Genomic DNA, 18,235 nt, shown 5'->3' on the forward strand with positions numbered 1-18,235 from the left:
CTTACCTGACCTTACCCTATATTACCTTTAGGTGTTTGACGCGTTGTATTTTAGTTTGGCCTGCTCCACTGAGAACCTGACTCTCCTTTTGACTTGAGTAACTATTGAGATGTTTATTTAGGGATTGTGAACATTTGATGGAGATCATATATTTTCCTGTGAGTCTTTATTGAAAATTATCTCCACTTAACATCAAAAGCATTATATTGTACGAGGCTTATAAACAAGGCATGGTGTCATCTTTAAAATATCATGTGCATCCTGGAGTTGTATGTGTGTTTGCTGCTTCATGCGTGACAACAATACCAATTCATGAAAGTAAAAATCTATAACTTACACCACTGGCAAGAGAAAACAATGCACGTAACATAAGCTCAGAAAAGTGGCCTCAAGTTGGACTGAATGTAGTGTTTATTTCCCCACAGTTTGACTGGAACTAAAGATTATCTACCGGGTAATAAAGATGGAAACTTAGAAGTAGATAGACAAAAAGAAACCTGAAACAGGGCTGCAACCAACGATTATTTTCATTATTGATTCTTTTGCAGAACATTTTCCCAATTAATCCATGAATAGTTTGGTCTGTAAAATGTTAGAAAGTAGTGGAAAATGCCCATCATATTTTTTAAGAGTCCTTGTTAACATCATCAAATGTCTTGTTTTGTCCAACAATCCATAACACAGATGTATTCAGTTTACAATAATATAAAACAAGAGAAAAACATCAAATCCTCAACAGTCCGGAGGAGCTGCCGGACTGTTTGGGTATATTTGATAATAACCTAAAACCAATCATCATACAATTCCAGTGAAATGTAATCTCACCAGTTCTCTCAATTCTACTCAATAGTCGAATAACCTGGCTAATTGATCATTTGTCGACCCTGAGTAAAGCTATTGATTGCACTGTAGAATCAGATTAAGACCTGATTGTGTTTATCAGAATTCATCACAGAGTTATTCAAATCCACAAAATCAGTCTAGTAGCCGATATTTAAGTTGTCTACTTCACTATATTATTGACGATACTCAAAATAAGGTAGTCTGTTGTTCATCTGCTGATACAGAACACATCTTGGATCAAATGCATATTTCTCACATCTTGCAGTATTTCTGTGTGTTTTTAAACTTTGAATGTGCTGTAGTGTGAATAATTAGCCTGTGCATGGTGAACACCACACTTCTACCCATGACTGGCCTTGCGTGCGGAGGAATAGAGGACAAAATAGACATTCTCAGACACACGGGCTGTGCTAGAAGCGTAGCATTGATAAGTTTATGGACAAATTGGAGCATTCCAGCGCATTTATTACATGAGCCTTCAGCGGAGCTCAGCTCAGCAGTGGGGAGAAAGTCTTGGATGTCCCAGGAGTATTCATTTGTAAAGAGTGTCTCCCTTTTCTTTTTTTTAATGGGCGCCAGGGTGCTCAGAATAAAAGGAAGGAGCAATAATTGCTGCGCTGCCAAATGGTCCAATTACAGCTCAGATTAATGAGAATAATATCTCTTTACATTTGGCACCTGGCTGACATCAGAGAAGATATCTACATCCCATTGTATTTTTTACGTATGCTGTGCACTGCTCACAAAATGATCTTACAATATGACTCACCAGTCTTCAGAGACTTTGGAAATGTTGACGTTACTGCAGGTGAAATTACATCTTAGAGGTCTCTCCCCCCCTTTTTTCTCAGGGAGATTGACTGGCAAGAGGAGAGATGATGTTGTGAGTCGTGCAATCGGTTCAGGCACAAAAACATTGGCAAACATTAAGAGTTGTTATGAAATAGAATTTTTGCTTGAAAACATGAATCTGTCACAGCTGCTCTTGTTGTTGTTGTCATATTGGAGGCTCTGTGTAATTATTGCAGTAAGAATCACAATAAAGATGAAAATAGGGAAAGGTCAACTGCTGATAAGACTACAGCAGTCTTACCGTTTCTGATCGATTCTAAATATTTCAGTCTATTTTGTTTATATCTTCTCTCTTATCAACCTTTATTTATGTTTTCATTCGATCCTTGTTTGTAGGTGCCGGGACCAGAGTGTCGCTATGCTGTTGGCAGTATTCTGAGCGAGGGAGAAAACGAGGCAGATGAGGAACTTTTAAAGAGCTATGAGACGTCTGGCTTTAAAGTCTTTTCCTTTCCCGAAGTCACGCACGTGGTCACTACCTCGTTCCCCCACAGGACGGTTTGCTCTTTCCTCCTGGGAATAAGAAGAGTTTACCCACGGCTAGAGCATTACATCAAGGTATTATGCCTTTTGGACTCTTTTCTACCAATCACAGTCTCTTGAATTTTGTTTTTCCATAACCAGATGTGTTCATTCAAAGAAAAGGCAAATGCTCCATTCTGGAAAATATGATGTAATAAGACCATTGCTACCCATAAAAAATTTGAAATAAAGTAAACTTTTAGATGACTAAGTAAGGAATATTTTAATATGTTTTTGAAAAGGAGCCAGGTGCATAAATAACCATTATGAGCCACTGCCTGTATGCTTATTTTAGCGGTCGGACAGCAGGAAAGGAAACGTGAGATGTGAAATGTGTGTGTTTATAATAGGATGAGTCATTGCTAACTCTAAGGTGGGATTACGTCAGGCGGTAGCAAAATAAAAATCAATATATAACAAAGTGATCGTCACATGTACATCTGAATCATACTGTGTGCTTTCAGGCAGCTGAGCATGTCGAATCCTTTTTTTCCACATCGCCTGAAGGGCTGGGAGGTGTTTGTTAGGTAGTGCGGCAGGAAGAGGTGTTTGCTGGAGAGGAGGCTGAGGCGTGGAGGGAACTTTAAGACAAAGGAGGAGAACAATTTGAGCTCCTTTTTAGCACTTTCTGATGAATGATCTCACCGAGTGCCGCTTGAGGGATGCTGGGAAAGTGAGTCATTGTGTTGAGCCGAGGGTTTTGCGGATGTGGTTTAATTATGCAGTGTGCTGAAGCAGGTGGCAACACCACAGGTTGTCTCAATCACTCTGCTGCTGCTGGAGGAATGTGTCCGTGCGTCCTGACTGGCTGCCTCTACCATCTGCTCGGACGCTGTTTAAATCTGGCTCTGCTCCAGTGACACTTAGCCTGTCAGAGAGGTCAGCTTACATAGCCAATTAAAGTGGACGCCAGTCTCCTTCATCAGCAATATTATATCGCTACATATCATTCATTGTGTTGTATCAACACCTCCATATCATTGGAAGCACTATTGCATTTTATAATTAACGAGCCCTCCCATTAAATCTGTAACATAAACAGATACTTATTGAATCTGATGAAAGAATAACAGCTACTACAGTTTGATGGTCTTTAATGCAGTCTAATACAACAGCCTCGAAATATATACCGTACTTTCAACAAAAACATTTTTTTTAAAATGTTTTAGAGAGGGGTTGATTCAACGTCATGGTCGATTTTTGGATGCTGTAGATTCTGATATTTAGAAACCCGGTCGGTGTAGTTGGGGTGGAAAAAATATGCAACAGCAACACGAACGGCCTTCAAACTCAACTCCATCAACTCCTCACATAAACAGTTTCAACATAACTGAACTTTATAACCTTCATGAAGGAAGAATTAGCTGCAGGCTGTTTTGTTAGACTTATTTAGTTTTAGCTAGAGGTTGCAACTTAACTATAAACTGAGCGTGTACAGTAAATGTGTTAATCGCCCCTCCGGCTATTATTGATATGCAACTCTCACTCTGACCTGTTCCGGAAGAAGGCAGGAAAATAGGACAGAATATATAGATACATATATATATATATATATCTTTCTGTCTGGATACCTGGATATAATGTGAATTTATTAGCCGGCACATTTCATCCACAGTCAAGAAATCCAGAGAGAGATTTGATTCCAAATCCAGAGGTTATGTTTAGAGGCTCAGGAAATGAGTTTCACTTTAACATGACATCTTTTGGTGTAAATCTCAGGTTGGACATTTACAATCATTTATCTCTTTCTTTTCTGACTCCATAGCACATTTTGCAAAGTTGTTGTATTTTGTTATTTAAGAAAGCCATGTGGTTATTTGAATACAGCCGTGCGATCTTGAGGATGAGTTCAAGAAAGATGTTGTTATGGTGAAATGAAGTAGGTCTGACGTCTTGTAATATTCGATACCGTGTAAGCTCCTGGAGACTTGATTCTCTTGAGTCACAGTATTCACCCAGAATGCACCTCACGACAACATTCAAAGAGTGACAACCAAATATACGTATGTTGTTATGCAAATCCAAGCATTTCTCTGTCATCAAACTGACTAAACCAATTGCCCATTCTGAAATTGTTAGAGCATTTGAAGGAGCTGCATTTATTACCTGTCATGTCTTTATGTCTTTTACAACCAGCGCACACTGACACTTGCTGAAGGGAGTTGAAACGTAAGTTGAAGTTGAAACACTGCAGCTGGTTGAAATGTAAGCATGAAAAGGAGTTTAAGTGTTTGTCAACGATGAAGGACTGTAGCGATAACGTAACCATATTTGAAATACATCTGTGAAGCAAATGCCCTGTAAACATTCTACATACTACAACATTTACCTTCATTATAAGTAGTTTATTCCTGTATCAAATTCAACAACGGTATAAAACATGGCTCACATTCAACAGGAGCAGCACAAACGGCTCCAAATGGATTTATTTTTGGTGAATAAAGCATGCTGTGTTGATGCTGTTGACACTTTGAATATCCCAAGTGGTGAGACCTTTTCAAACCAGCTCATCAGCATTTAGCATGCCTGGCTTGTCATTGGAGAATGATTTCTGTCTGTCAGACACTTTGAGTCGCCGGCCCACAGTCGGGCCTGATATTTGCCAAGTCAGACCATCGATTGGCCCCATTGTTTTTCTTCTGTGCCTTGGCTCTTTAGCGGTGGGCTACATCACAGACACCTTGGCATCTTGAGATTTGATTCAAGCATGGTGGCCAGGCCTTCAGACTGGTTTGGGAGAATAATATTGTTGACATTCACTGAGATCTAAAGGTTTGTGAAAGGCAGACGATGGAACATTTGTTCGCTTCAGGGCACTGAAGTTTCTTGCCAGCACAGAGGCTATGGGCTGAATATAAAGTACGTTTCTCTTTGTTCCTTAGAAATGGCCTTTTTTAGTAACTGACACACATGGTGTGACAGTGATCACCAAGTCTTCCTCAGCACAATAGAGATTAAAGCCTCGTTTTTGGGACACAAGGGGCTGCCTCTCACAATTCCTATTAGTGCCGTCCACAAAGCAGTGCACAGATGCTAGTCCGCAGGGCCTGTTAAACATGCAGACTTTTGGCAAAAAGTGACGTATATTCCGAAAGGTCAGAAAAGGTTATGTGCTGGACAAAGTAAAGAGGGAGCAGTTGCATATGCCTGGAAGATCGAGGGTCTGGTTTAATTCTAATTCTAATTCTGGGGGTGTCTTGAAAATATTCTTATCATGAAGAAAGAGGACATAAAACTATTTCTTCGCAGGAGTAAAAACCGGCCGTTGTGGGCAGAAACTGGAGTTGAATCCAAAGCCTATTAGGAGGCCTTCCATGCAGTCTGAGTATTCAGAAGTTGTACATGTTTCTTGTGTCTGTTTCAGTTGTAACTTATGACACTAATGAGGTGCAGGGATCAAGCCATGTGGTTAGGGTGATTTATTAGCAAACTATCAACTTGTATTAAGTCAGAAATTTCCATCTACAAATTAAATTAGTTCTATTGAAATGCAGTGTTGAATATTGAATTGAACCTCTTTTAAGTTTTAAAATACCACACTCCGTAGTAGAATTGACCTAATTTACTTTTTTGTTCATGGCCAGTGGAATTTGACATATCCAAAATATCATAAAAATCATTAAGATTGATCTTGCAAGAGTAAGTGCTGTTACTAGTAAGGAACGATCTAGTTGAGTATCGTGCCTGTTTCTGTGTTATTGCTGAAGGCGTTAAACACATTTGTTTTCTTTTACTCCTCCCCTCAGTTTATCCATAATACACACAAATGTAAACATGTTTGTGTATCACACCTGTTAAATGTCCTAAGCCCTTTGTCTAATTCCCTCCTGTTGTCTTGTAATCACAAACAACAGGCATCGTTTGGAGTTTAAACTATGTGAAATCAGTGAGGAGTTTTATATAAATAAAATAATTGCTTAAATACTCTTTATGTGAAAAAAATAAAGGGTTAAGTTTAAGACCTCAGACATTTGGTTTGCAGGTGTTATGTCTTCGGACAATGAGAAATAAATAGCTTAAATAAAATCGATACCTCTGCTCTGTTGTTTTATTTTTAACCGATTAATTATATTAATGCACAAAACCGTTGGGCCTCTTTCATCAAGTATGTTGCATCACGATCCTGCGAGCCAAGTCTTCCCACGGGACGCTCTGTGGAGTTTGCCCGTCAAATGTTGAAACATGGCTTTAATCCTCCGCAGCTGGGAATCTACCGTTGGTGTTAAATGTCACATCTACATATGATTGATCGGATCCAAACTTTATCCTCTGTTGCACTGTCGCTCTGAATCAAGATCAGGCAGGGTGGGATTACAGTTTGAGAAGGATAGTTATTTTTAGATATGGGACAAATTGTTTTGTGCTAGCAGCCATTTTCACCAATCACTTAGGATGTGAAGATGGAGCAAATGCTTAGAAGAAGCACGATGGCTACTTCGTCATTATCAGTCTGTGATTGTGCTGTTCAATTTTCTCCCTGCGGATACAGTGAACATATGTTACAGTGTAGACCTGTAAATAACAACTATTGTAGTCTTTTGACTTAACTCCTTCAAAATGAGATACAGGATACTTAGAGGCACATATGGTGCAGTCATATTAGATGCTCGCGTTAGGACTACAATACCCAAAAGCCTTCGTAATCACAGCAGTTAGAAACGTTGAAAAACTGGGTGGGATAAAAATAGAAATGTATTTCCTGCATTCACAAACAAATTGGACATACTTTGAAATCACCGCATAATGTTTAAACCTGCTGCCGACATATTTGTGATTGGATGATTTACCAAAGTGAAGTCTAAAAGTCTTTCACAAATTGTAGTTTTAGCTCTATTAGGCCTACATATTGCATTCTTAAAGTTCTTTCCAACACTGAAGTTTGTGTATCTGTGATGTGGCTCGCTTATATAGAAGAGAAGAACGGGCACACACACACACACACACACACACACATACACACACACACACACACTCATTGTCTTATGTCGGCTAAAATATTCCAACCATTTGGTCGTGTCTTTTGTTGAGACCGACATGCAAATTAAATGAATTTGCTCCAGTGTCCTCTTGAGGGATTTTCTGAAAAGCAATCCGAGAGGCAATTTTGAACCATTCAAGTATGAGTCGGACAACAGGGTGGGGGCACCTAACCAAGGTGTAGAGGTTTGGGACCTCACTGAGCTAACTAAAGAAAGTGGGAAAGATAAAAAAAAAAAAAAGAGGCTTAAGACTTAACTGCTTTATTCAGCTCAGTGACTTTCAAACAGTCCTTGTTCATTTGTCAGGGCTGAATAAGTCCGTGTAAAGAGTGTTGTTGCTTGAGTGACACCTGGATTATTCGTATAGCGACTACTGTCATTCATTATGCCGTCAGCCCCTTTGAACCGCTTTTTACCCCCCCCATCTGGGCTTTGAAATGAAATGTAGACTATAAGAAGCTGCAGATATACTATATTCCATTATCTCCTCCTCTATGTGAGCAATAGGAATGTCAAAAAAGAGAGTAGAGCTGTTGAGGAAACACTATTGTGCTCCTGTTAATCATGTGATAAAGCAAAACAGAAACTAGAAGAAACACAAAATGTATGAGTGTTTGATTGGATACGGTTAGAGGAGTGAAGGGAAAGTAAATTGCTTGGGAGGAGATATACCGCTAATGGAGTGGTATCCTCCATAATCTTACAAATTACTGTCATTAACACACCGGCTGCAGGAAGTGTTCAAATGTCACCCTGAATTACACGTTCTTTGTTGCCACCGACTGCTGGCAATGTCTTTGCAGGACTGCTTGATTCCAGCATTTCAGTAGCTAAAAAAAGCGCTAACAGTGTCAGCAAATGTCAATTTTTGATCCAAAGGTCACTGTTGTGCTCCATCAATTTTACACATCAAAATGTATTTACTTGGGGAGTACTACCGCATATTTGGCATAAGGGAAGCTGCACGAAATCTGATGAATTTGCCTCAAATGAGTAAATGTCGGTCTGAGCTGAAGACTAGTTTGAAAATGAAAACAATCTGGGGTTGTGGAGTTACAAAGAATTGATCGTTTACATACCCAGACTGCTCGTTGTCTCTGCTTGAGGCTAATGACTCATGGCTAAATTAGCTTCTACTAGCATAACACACCAGAATCTGCCACCAACCTGTAGGCGGTCAAGTTGTATTGTGGGTAATGTAGGCACTAGGTTTAGACGAGGAATGTTTTGAATTATAAAGACAAGATCGCGATAAATCATAGGTGTTGATCCTTATTCTTAATTGTACATTTGCAGTCGAATGTTCTAAAAGTTGAATTTCTGTTAGTATATTACTCTGTTAGTACCAGTGGGAGTTCAACTTTTGGCGACGGGTCAATTCCATTTTCCAGTTTCTGTTTTTCTCTGTGTTCACAAAAACTGCAATGCCCTGTGGGATGAGATAGAAGGCATGGTCTTGTGGTCATGTTATCTGTAAGAGAGACAGTCTATGTTCCCCCGCAGCCACTGAAAGCCTGGCGTTATTATCAACCATCAGGTGACTATTACCTTTGAAGTCATTTGAATGTACTGCAGTTGATAGTTGGCAGTGTCCCTGCAGCATTTAGCACCAAAATATGTCTTGGTTCTCAATTTTTTTAAAAGCCTGTGTGAATACTCAAGCTTTGATGGATGTTATTTTTCTGTTGCTACTTTTTTTCGTCTGCTGAGAGTATTATGTAAGAGACATTTGCTGCATATGTTTTCTTCATATTTATTTTATCATGCAGACTGCAATTTGAACTCAAACATATCTCAGCAGATATGACCAGTATGAGCCTGAAATGACAGCTTGACTGAGACAGAGACACTTCTATAAACTCTTGTATTTCTATTAACATTTATTGATGATAATAAATCATTTACTGAATGGCTAACCAGGCATTGGTCTTGTTTGGTGTTGTTAATCACACAGTTGTGAATATTGCTGACATTGTGTGTCCTTTGCAGTGTGTGTACCATGAACGCCTTTTGAACATAGTTGAATTTTGAAGATGTATATTTCAGGTGTTAATCTATAAAACTACACATCAACCACAAACCTCACCTACACTGGAATGAGGAAAAAGCTTTTTAGCTTCGCTCAGATTGCCTTTGAGAGTTGACACACAGTGCAGTTATCTTAAAGGAATAACTATTGTGCATTTAATAGCCTGCTAAGGCTGTACAGTACATTTGTCTCTGGCTTCTTTTCCTTGTCTTGTAAAGATATTCTACCACTTTCCAGATGCAAAAGTCATAAGATATACTATAATCTGCATTGTAACCATAAAGGTAAAAATACTTGCATTTAGTAAACATAAGCCGTGGTTTCCCTAGGATTCCTGTCGTCTAATTGGTGGAAATGTAGCTGAAAGAGGAAACACACTACAGGACCTAAACAAATGCATAATACCTAAAGGCCCCCTGTGGACTTTTCTTATAAAAAAACAAACAAACAGTGTTCACCAAAACACATTTTGTGTCCCATGAGGTCTAACAGATGTTTAAATGTTTCTTTTTTTCATAGAACATTTAAAAAGCAGTATTGAATCTAGTATTATGTGCATTCCTGTTTATTTGCCAGCAGTCCTCAGCTGTGGAATAGTCGGAAACCATTTGCAGGAATGTGTATTGCGTGCAATGTGTGTCCTTGTAAACGTATACAATAAAAAAAATGGGGACAGCTCCATAAACGCTACTCAAGGTCAAAAACTCTCCAGGGAACTTTAAATGATGATGCACGTTTTCTCCCAGTCATGAATGTGGCCCTGACAAATCAAACATGTGTAACAACAACATTACACTGTCACTGACTTTATCCTGCAACTCAGATGGGAGGCGCTCTAGTTTTGTATGCACATGCATGAATACACCCTGGACTGATGTATCTCAATACTCACATTAACATTGGGCCATGTGGTCGTAGTGTAGCCTATAAACTCTCTCAGATAACAGATCTCCACAAAGGCAAATTAAACTTGTATCTACTTTTATTTTAGGACGAGTTTTCCCATTTCCCTCCATTGTTATCAATAATAATTACTGTGATTTACAGTCCTTTTTAATGTAATTTCTACCTCGACCCACTGCTTTCATTTGGCTATTTGGTAGCAAATATCAAGTTGATCCGTGTCAGATCAGTTTTTCAATCAATGGGCACTTTTCACAGCATCTATTCTGTCATAGGAGGGTAAACGTGGAATTCGTAAAGTGAGTTATGGTCCCATTCTATTTAGTGTCATAGACATTCCAGTGAGCCAGCATGCACAATACCAGGACCCTGGCCCCCCTGAATGGAACAGGGCCATAATTAATGTTATTCATTGCACCTGTGTTTACCCTGCAATGACATGTCGAAATAGTTGCTGTTTTTATCAATATAGTTTCATCTTTGAATGAGTTTCGTCTTCTGTTTGTTTAAGTTGGGGACGTGTAATGTGTCACTGGTGTATTTTGTCTATTTATGTTATGTTTTGTCACGCTGATGGTTAAGTATATATTGCTTGAGTGGTGGGTGTAGAGTTGCTATTTGTCTTGCTCACAAGGAATTGGTAAATTGTACTTAATATACCTAAAAACAGCCCTGTTTAAATGATCTGAATGCAGTACAATGGTTGGGAGCACTTATCTGTCACGTTGTCCCTTCAGCTGTCCTCTTTAATGCTGACAGCATGGTGTTCAGTTCCTTTTGCCTGTCTCCTCAGGAGACAAGTGGCCTTTGTTGAGGCAGAGGTTGTTGTTTGTATCTATCCGTCTCTGGAGTCAGAATGATCATTTGTCTGCTGTGTTCCTCTAAATAAAAACGCCTCTGTTTTTCCCGTTTATCTCCCCGTGGGCACCAGATCTTTTCTCCATCAATTTTTCCCAGTCTTTATCTCATCTAGTCTGACTCTTTCTCTCTAACATACAGGAGGTGCAATGCCCCCTGGGATGCGGTGTCACTCCAAACTTTTCTCTTTTTAGACACACTTTTAATAGTTTTGATTTATTCCTGAAGTAATCTCTGTAACATATTGTCACCATATGCTACAGCAGATAAGTCAGCCTTGGTCTGTACAGCTGAAGCACCTGAGCATGAATGAAGATTATTGTTTATTTTACGCATTGCTAAAATGATGTGCTTTGAGCACAATCTTGCAACATATTTGGAACATAAAACTAAAAGATATTTTAAAAAATGATGAAACATCACAAAAATCAAAATTCCATTGAGATTACTTTAACACTTTCTTTGCACTTTTGTTACTTCGTGATTCTACATGAGCGGCATTTCCTCCGCCCACTTCCTCCCTGTGTTATTGCTGCACAGCTCGTCTAGCCTGATTAGCATGGCTGTTAAGGTGTTTTCACACAGTTGCTCCTGTGGCATGTTGTCTGTTTGACAGACTGCTGCTGGGAGAGGTGATTTTTACATGGACACGTTGCAGTTTTGCTTTTCTCTGTTGCCCTTTCTAAGTTTCATATCTTTGGGTTTTAGACTTTTGGTCGGACAAAGCAAGAAAGTTGACGATATCATTTTGGGCTGTGGAAGAAGGTGTTGGGCATTTATTTAATTGTTGTTGATTTATATAGATTAAACCATTGTCCTATGTCAGGCTTGACTTTGGTTATTGTGCCTCTACAGTGACAGCACTCTTTTTTCTTGTTGAAATTACGCCTCTGGTGCACAAATGTATTCACTATATTTGTCACGTTGTCCCAGAATGCCTCTTTATGTGCTGGTAAAATATTGTCTTCCCCACTACTATCAGCTCCTTACTGGAAGTAAAATGACTCTTCTTTAGTCTCTCATTGAATTGCTACTCATCAGGGAAATTACAGTAAAACACATTAAGAAAATCTACACTTAGTAATAACTTTCCTTGAAAACAAGACTCACACTTTAACACTCAAGAGGACTCAAGAGGAAAAGGCCGGAAAAATACAATAATATTAAAAAAAGATGTATTTATTTATTATTTTAGGAAATTATACGGACTGACTGTTTACAAATTACAAATAGCACTCCAGATCAACAAAGATATATTGTTTTAGAGCTCTAAAATACCCAAGGGCACATTGGGTATTGGGACCCCTGTGCAAATGGAGTATTTGCACAGGGGTCCCTTGCAGATGTTTTTCCCCGGGCTAGGAACCTGGAAAGAGAGGACACTAGCACATCCTCTTCTTCATGTAGACCATCCTTCACTAGTTCCCTCAGGAACTACTGCAGAGGGGCCACAAATACACAGCTGGCATGAGAAAATGCTTGAGGGGATTTAAAGGGGTGTGTGTGTGTGTGTGTGTGCACTCACATGTGTGCCTATTCTGCATGATGTTTTTGGTAATCCCCTACACTCTACAAATGTCTTTCATTTTGAATCCTTTGTTGATTCAGATTTTCCTTCACAAAGAAAGCACCATAATAACAAGGTTTATTTAACTGTGACGTGAGAGTTAGCTCAATAGCTAAGCTCTCACCCATTAGCTGAGCTTCCATGCATGGTACCTTTGAATGGTTCCCCATGGAACGGCAGTGGCACAGACTGATGTGTCCTGAAGATCCTTCTGTAGACTGAGGGTGGGTTACTGCTCTTCTCCTCCATATTTTGAAACGCATTGATGGTGATGGACAGAATTGTCTTATTTACTTGCTTGTGATTGATGCTTTTCCAGTCGTGGTTTGCAACAGTAGACTTCAGTGAGGTCTGAAACTAGGTAACAAGCAAACGGCGACATGCAGCAAAGAATTCAATTCGGACTCTTTTTTTCTCAACTTTTGAACGATTTAAGAAAGGTGAGATCATGTTCTGATCCCATGTCTATTCCCTTAATAATGCTACAGTGTAATAATGTTTTCATGCCTGAGAAACAAAATAATATATTGACATTTCTATGGCGTGGAGGATGTGAAGACAGAAATGACCTTACTATGACCCCGTTACTCTGGACTGCCTTAAGTGCTGCCCAGGTCTTCCGAGGCCCTGATACTGCAGGAGGAAAATACAGAGAAAAATCTACACTGTCCTCAATCCCCTTTACAGAAGTCTACCGTGCACAGTTTGTCTCAGCTATTCCACTGTGGGTCTAATTATTTGCCTGCCCTCTGTCCTAGTTGTTCTGTTTACAGGACACAGAGAAACTGACCTCAGCGTATATATCTAGGCTCACTGGGTTAGGTTGCTGTTTAACTCACCTAGCAGTGATTGTAAGTGATTGTATAGTGGCATATACTCCATGTGTGGGTGCACACAAAATATAGACGTTCTCAGGTCTTACAAAATAAATAAATAAAACACTGTAGGGCTGCAACACATTTTTTATTTATCTATTAATCTGATAATTATTTCCTAAATTAATGTGTATAAAATGTCAGAAAATAATCACAGTTTTTTTTTTTTAACCATCACAAATTCCTAAAGCCTAACATGACGACTCCTAAACACTTGCTTTCTCTGATCAATGGTTCGAAACTGAAAGATAGTCATTTTGCTATCACATAAAAGCAGCAAATCCTTTGTGGTTGAGACATTTTTTTGGCATTTTTTGCATGAAAAATGACAATTAATTTTCTGTCAATCTTCTCATCGAGCAACTGGCTCAGTGGTAGAGCAGGGTCGTCCTTCAATCAAAGGATCGTCTGTTCGATGCTCCGTTAGTCCATGTCGATGTGTAATTGTGCGGTGCGTGAATGTATGAATGATTAGATAGTTCTGGTGGTCAGAAGACTAGAAAAGCTCTATACCGTACATATGTTCTACAAAAATGCACATTGTGTTCCTCTCCATTCACAAGCAAGTAGCATTTTTGTCGTGGAAGCAGAGTACCCACTCTACAGTTCCCCCTCAGGTAAACGCCGCCAGCTCTGTCAGCACTGTAGCCTTTGTTTGCACTGTTAACACTGTTATTATCGTTAGCTGTGAGCCGCCGGCTCGCTTCCACCACGTGAAGAGGCGTTGACAGGCAATCAAAATGCTCCCAATCTCGTATATATTGCACCTGTAATGAAAAGAACATTCAAAACTTGAATGTGCTAATGCAGCTTCTAATTTCTGTTTTTAGAGGGAATTCATTTGAGGTGGGATTCATTTGAGTGGCTGTTCAGTCGTTGGGCAAATAAACTATGCAACATAAAGGAAAAAATGCTTTAAAACCTTGAAATATTCTGTTATAAAACCAGATCCACAGATGATGATTCATTCAGTTTTGAGCAGAAGCCTGAAGGGCTTTCTACAAGAATGCATGTTTTTTTTGTTTTTTTTTAAGTAAAATAAGACGCCAAGAAAACTAAAATTATAGATGCTTGAGTCACAAATCAGAAAACGATTTACTGTGGAAAGGAAAGTGTTTTCTAAAATCATGAAAATGTAAGCTGGACTGCATCAACAAATTAAGTATCACAGAGCAATGAGGGGGCAACCGAATGGCGTACGTATATTCAAGTTACAATAGCACAAGCAGGGTTTTTTAGGGAGTTTTTTCATGCTGTACAGATTGTAAAGCCATCTGAGACAGATATTGAGCTATTGAAATGAATTGAATTAAATTGAACAAGACATGGGTGGCTGAGCAGTAGGCCCCGATGAGTTGTTTTGTCCTACTACAGGTTTTGTTTACATTTTGAGAAAGCCAGAATCTGTTTTTTTCAGTGTCTTTTGCCATCTTGAAGGATTCATTTTAGGTCCCATTGTTGCTCTGCACCTTCACATAATTGCTGAGGATCATGGGGACATTTTGCAGGACCTGATGTTCATTTCCATTATAAACACAATTTTGTCACAATGTTTCCATTGTAAATAATAATGTCCTGATGACATTAGACCTATAGGGCCAGGAACTAAAAAACACTGCAAGGCAAATCCAAACTCTTGTTATGAATTCCATTAGAAATGTGGACATCTTATGTGGCCTCTTGAAACATCAGATCAAAACATCACTAAATCCTAACGGGATGTTGTGAAGCAAACAGATGCCCACTTTCTTCATCCTGTCCAGGCTTCCCTCCTGCAAAGAGTCCAGGATTTGTATAAAAGAGCCCCTCCCTCTGTTAGGTACTATATGTTAATTTCTACTGAGATATTTTATTATTGTCCTTTCAGTGTACATGCAGGGCTTTAAAAGCCCTTCTTTTACATAATGCTTTTGTTCTTGGCTCTTTTAAGTGTGTCATTAGACTGTTGAGTCTACTCTCATTTGGCACATCTTGTTCTGCAGTAGCCCTACAGTATTTATCAGTTACTCTCCAATCCTTTGTTGTGCAACTTTAAGAACCAACTAACCAAATCAAATTGAATGTGCATCCATTTTACTCTGTAAAGTAAAGCAAAAAAACATTCAAATCAGGATTTGCCAGTTAAATATTAATGCTGAACCCCTCTATGTAGCTGTTGTACCGACAGTGTGTCTGCGATAGGCTTCATTTTCACACTTGATCATTTATTGATGGTCTGAACTGCAAAATTAAACTTGTGTGTGTATGTCGGCATGCATGTGTGCGCATCAATATGCAATATGTAGCAGTAGCTGATGAAGCAAGCCAATGAGGATACACAGATGTTCCTGAAGGAAAAGTGCACCAATTATTGATGCTGCTGAAATCACCGAAACTGACAACGTTGTTCCTGCAGACGACAGTGAGAGGAACGTCAGCGCTGTTGTAATTGGGCTAAGAGACAGATGGTGAGCGAAATGATAGGCTGAAGTTTAAAAAGAAGTCAGCTGTCTCCTATAAAGAATGTATCTTATGTGTGTCTGTTCAGGCTGCGAGCCTGATTATGAGATCCTTTGCGTGCGACGTTCCTGTTGTTCCTCTAAACGCTCACCTACCTGAAACTGGAACAGCAGCAAGGGGCACAGGGACTCCGTACTCCCGGGGTCTGACGAGAAACAGACGTAATCTGAGCGGTTTCAACTCTTGGAGAGATGACATGAATTTGCCATAGTGTAAGAAATGATTGATGGTCTGCGTACTTCGGCTAATATAGTTCAAGCCGGTGATGAAACACAGGGTTTGGCGATGAAGGAACGGTGCAATGTGTGAATACAGAGGTCTTCATCATCATAATACCACGCTTCTATGCTCAATTTAACGTACACAGGCCACACCCTCTTTTAAGTAAGGGTTCTCAAACCTTTTGGGGCAAGGGACCCTTTACAGGGGAGAACATTTTCCAAGAACCTCCTCTTAATCGTTACACCGCTTAAACATATGCTACTACCATTTCAACCATTAGATGCCATTAATAGTATTTATCTAAAACTATTCAAACTATATACTTCAGACCTGTCTCATAGAGATAAACAGAAATGCATTTCAGTTTGAATAATGTTAAGATAAAATGAGATAATCCTTTATTTGTTGCACTGCGGGGAAGTTTGCAACGTTATTGAACATTGATACCACTTTAAACAGAAATGCATTTTATTCACAATGCATTTGACTCAAGTATACATTTCAAATTGATCTCAAAAGCTTTCAGAAAATGAACAGTAGCAAGACGAGCATAGTCCTAATACATCCAGACATTTAAACTCACCAGTCTAAAGCTCACCTGGATGACAGTAATGGACACAATATGCATTTGTTTTGTTGGTCAAAATGGCGCCCCTCTGTAGAATCAGTGGCATTAGTTTAAACCAGACCAAATGCTGTGGTCTCTGTCATGACGCGCTCTGAATCCTTTGACCTTTAACCATAAGAAGATAATATTGCTTGTGGTTTAGTCTGATGCAGAATATCACATCCGATAACCAACATCAAGTTCATTTATTTGTTAAATTGCATCAAACAGCAACAAATAAGTTACACTTAGTCAAATTAAACAAGTACTAATGAAAACTGACATCAATTTGAGGAAATATAAACAAATCACCTAATTTATCCCATTGAGATGCTGCACTGTGGCTGCAATGTGTTTCTAGTATTGCTCGACATTTAGCATAATGCCCAAAGGGCGAAAGTAACAGACGTCGGATGTGCATGAGCGGAATGACAAAACATGGTGTATGAAAGGTTAATGAGTCGGAGAAGTGGAGTGGTGTCTGTCATGCGAGACTTCCCCACTTCTAGAAGAGTGAGGCAAGTAACAGAAGAAGAGCAGCATTTTAAACAGAGGCAGGGTAGCGTGTGGAGGCTGAACATTAATGAAGACAGATGTGTTGCATCACATGTGTGATGTGAAGACAGGAGAAATAGATTGATGATAGTTCAGGGGGTGGAGCGGTGACGTTCCCACATTTGAAATGACACGTTTGAAAGTGTCTCCCCATTTACAAATGCGGCTTATCAGACGGTTCTGTGTAACAAACCATCTGGCTGGTCAAGCTGCTAAACACCCAAACATTGAAGAAAACGCATATGGTAATGTTGTATACTTGTATTTGTTGTAAATCCTCAACTTGCTTTTTATTCTCTCCAACTTAAATGATCTCTCCCAGGAAAAGAGGCTGTGTGCTCACCCGTTCCTTGAGATCTACAGAGAGGGTCTGATCCAGTTCATGGCCCCCTTGGCCCGGCAGGGAGATTTCTATGTGCCTGAAGTCCGAAAGGCAGAAAGGAAGCTGTTGGAACAAGAGGATTTGCAGAGTGACTCCGAAGTCTCAGGTTCGTGTAGGCCTATTTCATGCTGTAACGCATAAGCACATACATGTTTCGTATTTGAACCTTGTGGGTTTCAAAGCCCTGTTAAGCTGCACAGGACCGGAGGCTCGCCAGTCATACTGATGGGAAATGACAGCATTTAGTATCCCTACATAACCATTATTATAACACTGTATGTTGATATGGTAAATGTGTTAGCAAACAGTTGCCTACACATGCAGCAGATGTTGAGCAACATCAGCAGTGATTTGGAGCCATGTTTTTGGCCTCCTGACAAACTGAAGTCCATTATTCAGTCTCTTTTCAGCTCTGTTTCTGCTGTCGAGTGAACTATCAGTGTCTTTAGCAGCTAAACGCTACAGCATGTTCTCCAGCTAGTTATTAACTTTCTCTGTCTGCAGTGCTGAGCTGGTACTGTACAATGGGCGGGCACCAAAAC

At 39.5% G+C, this 18,235-nt stretch overlaps 1 protein-coding gene across 1 annotated transcript in view; it reads left to right on the top strand.

Annotated features, from left to right (window-relative positions):
- The window catches only part of tex264b (testis expressed 264, ER-phagy receptor b), a 38,501-nt gene that overhangs the window by 9,554 nt on the left and 10,712 nt on the right, over positions 1-18,235 (top strand). Inside the window, exons 2-3 of the mRNA XM_031852344.1 lie at positions 2,032-2,253; positions 17,634-17,799. Coding sequence (XP_031708204.1) covers positions 2,032-2,253; positions 17,634-17,799 — 388 coding nt within the window. The remainder of the gene's footprint in view (positions 1-2,031; positions 2,254-17,633; positions 17,800-18,235) is intronic.

This window comes from Anarrhichthys ocellatus, unplaced genomic scaffold (assembly GCF_004355925.1).
Source record: "Anarrhichthys ocellatus isolate YVR2014 unplaced genomic scaffold, GSC_Weel_1.0 scaffold1, whole genome shotgun sequence".
In the NCBI taxonomy this organism is placed as follows: domain Eukaryota; kingdom Metazoa; phylum Chordata; class Actinopteri; order Perciformes; family Anarhichadidae; genus Anarrhichthys; species Anarrhichthys ocellatus.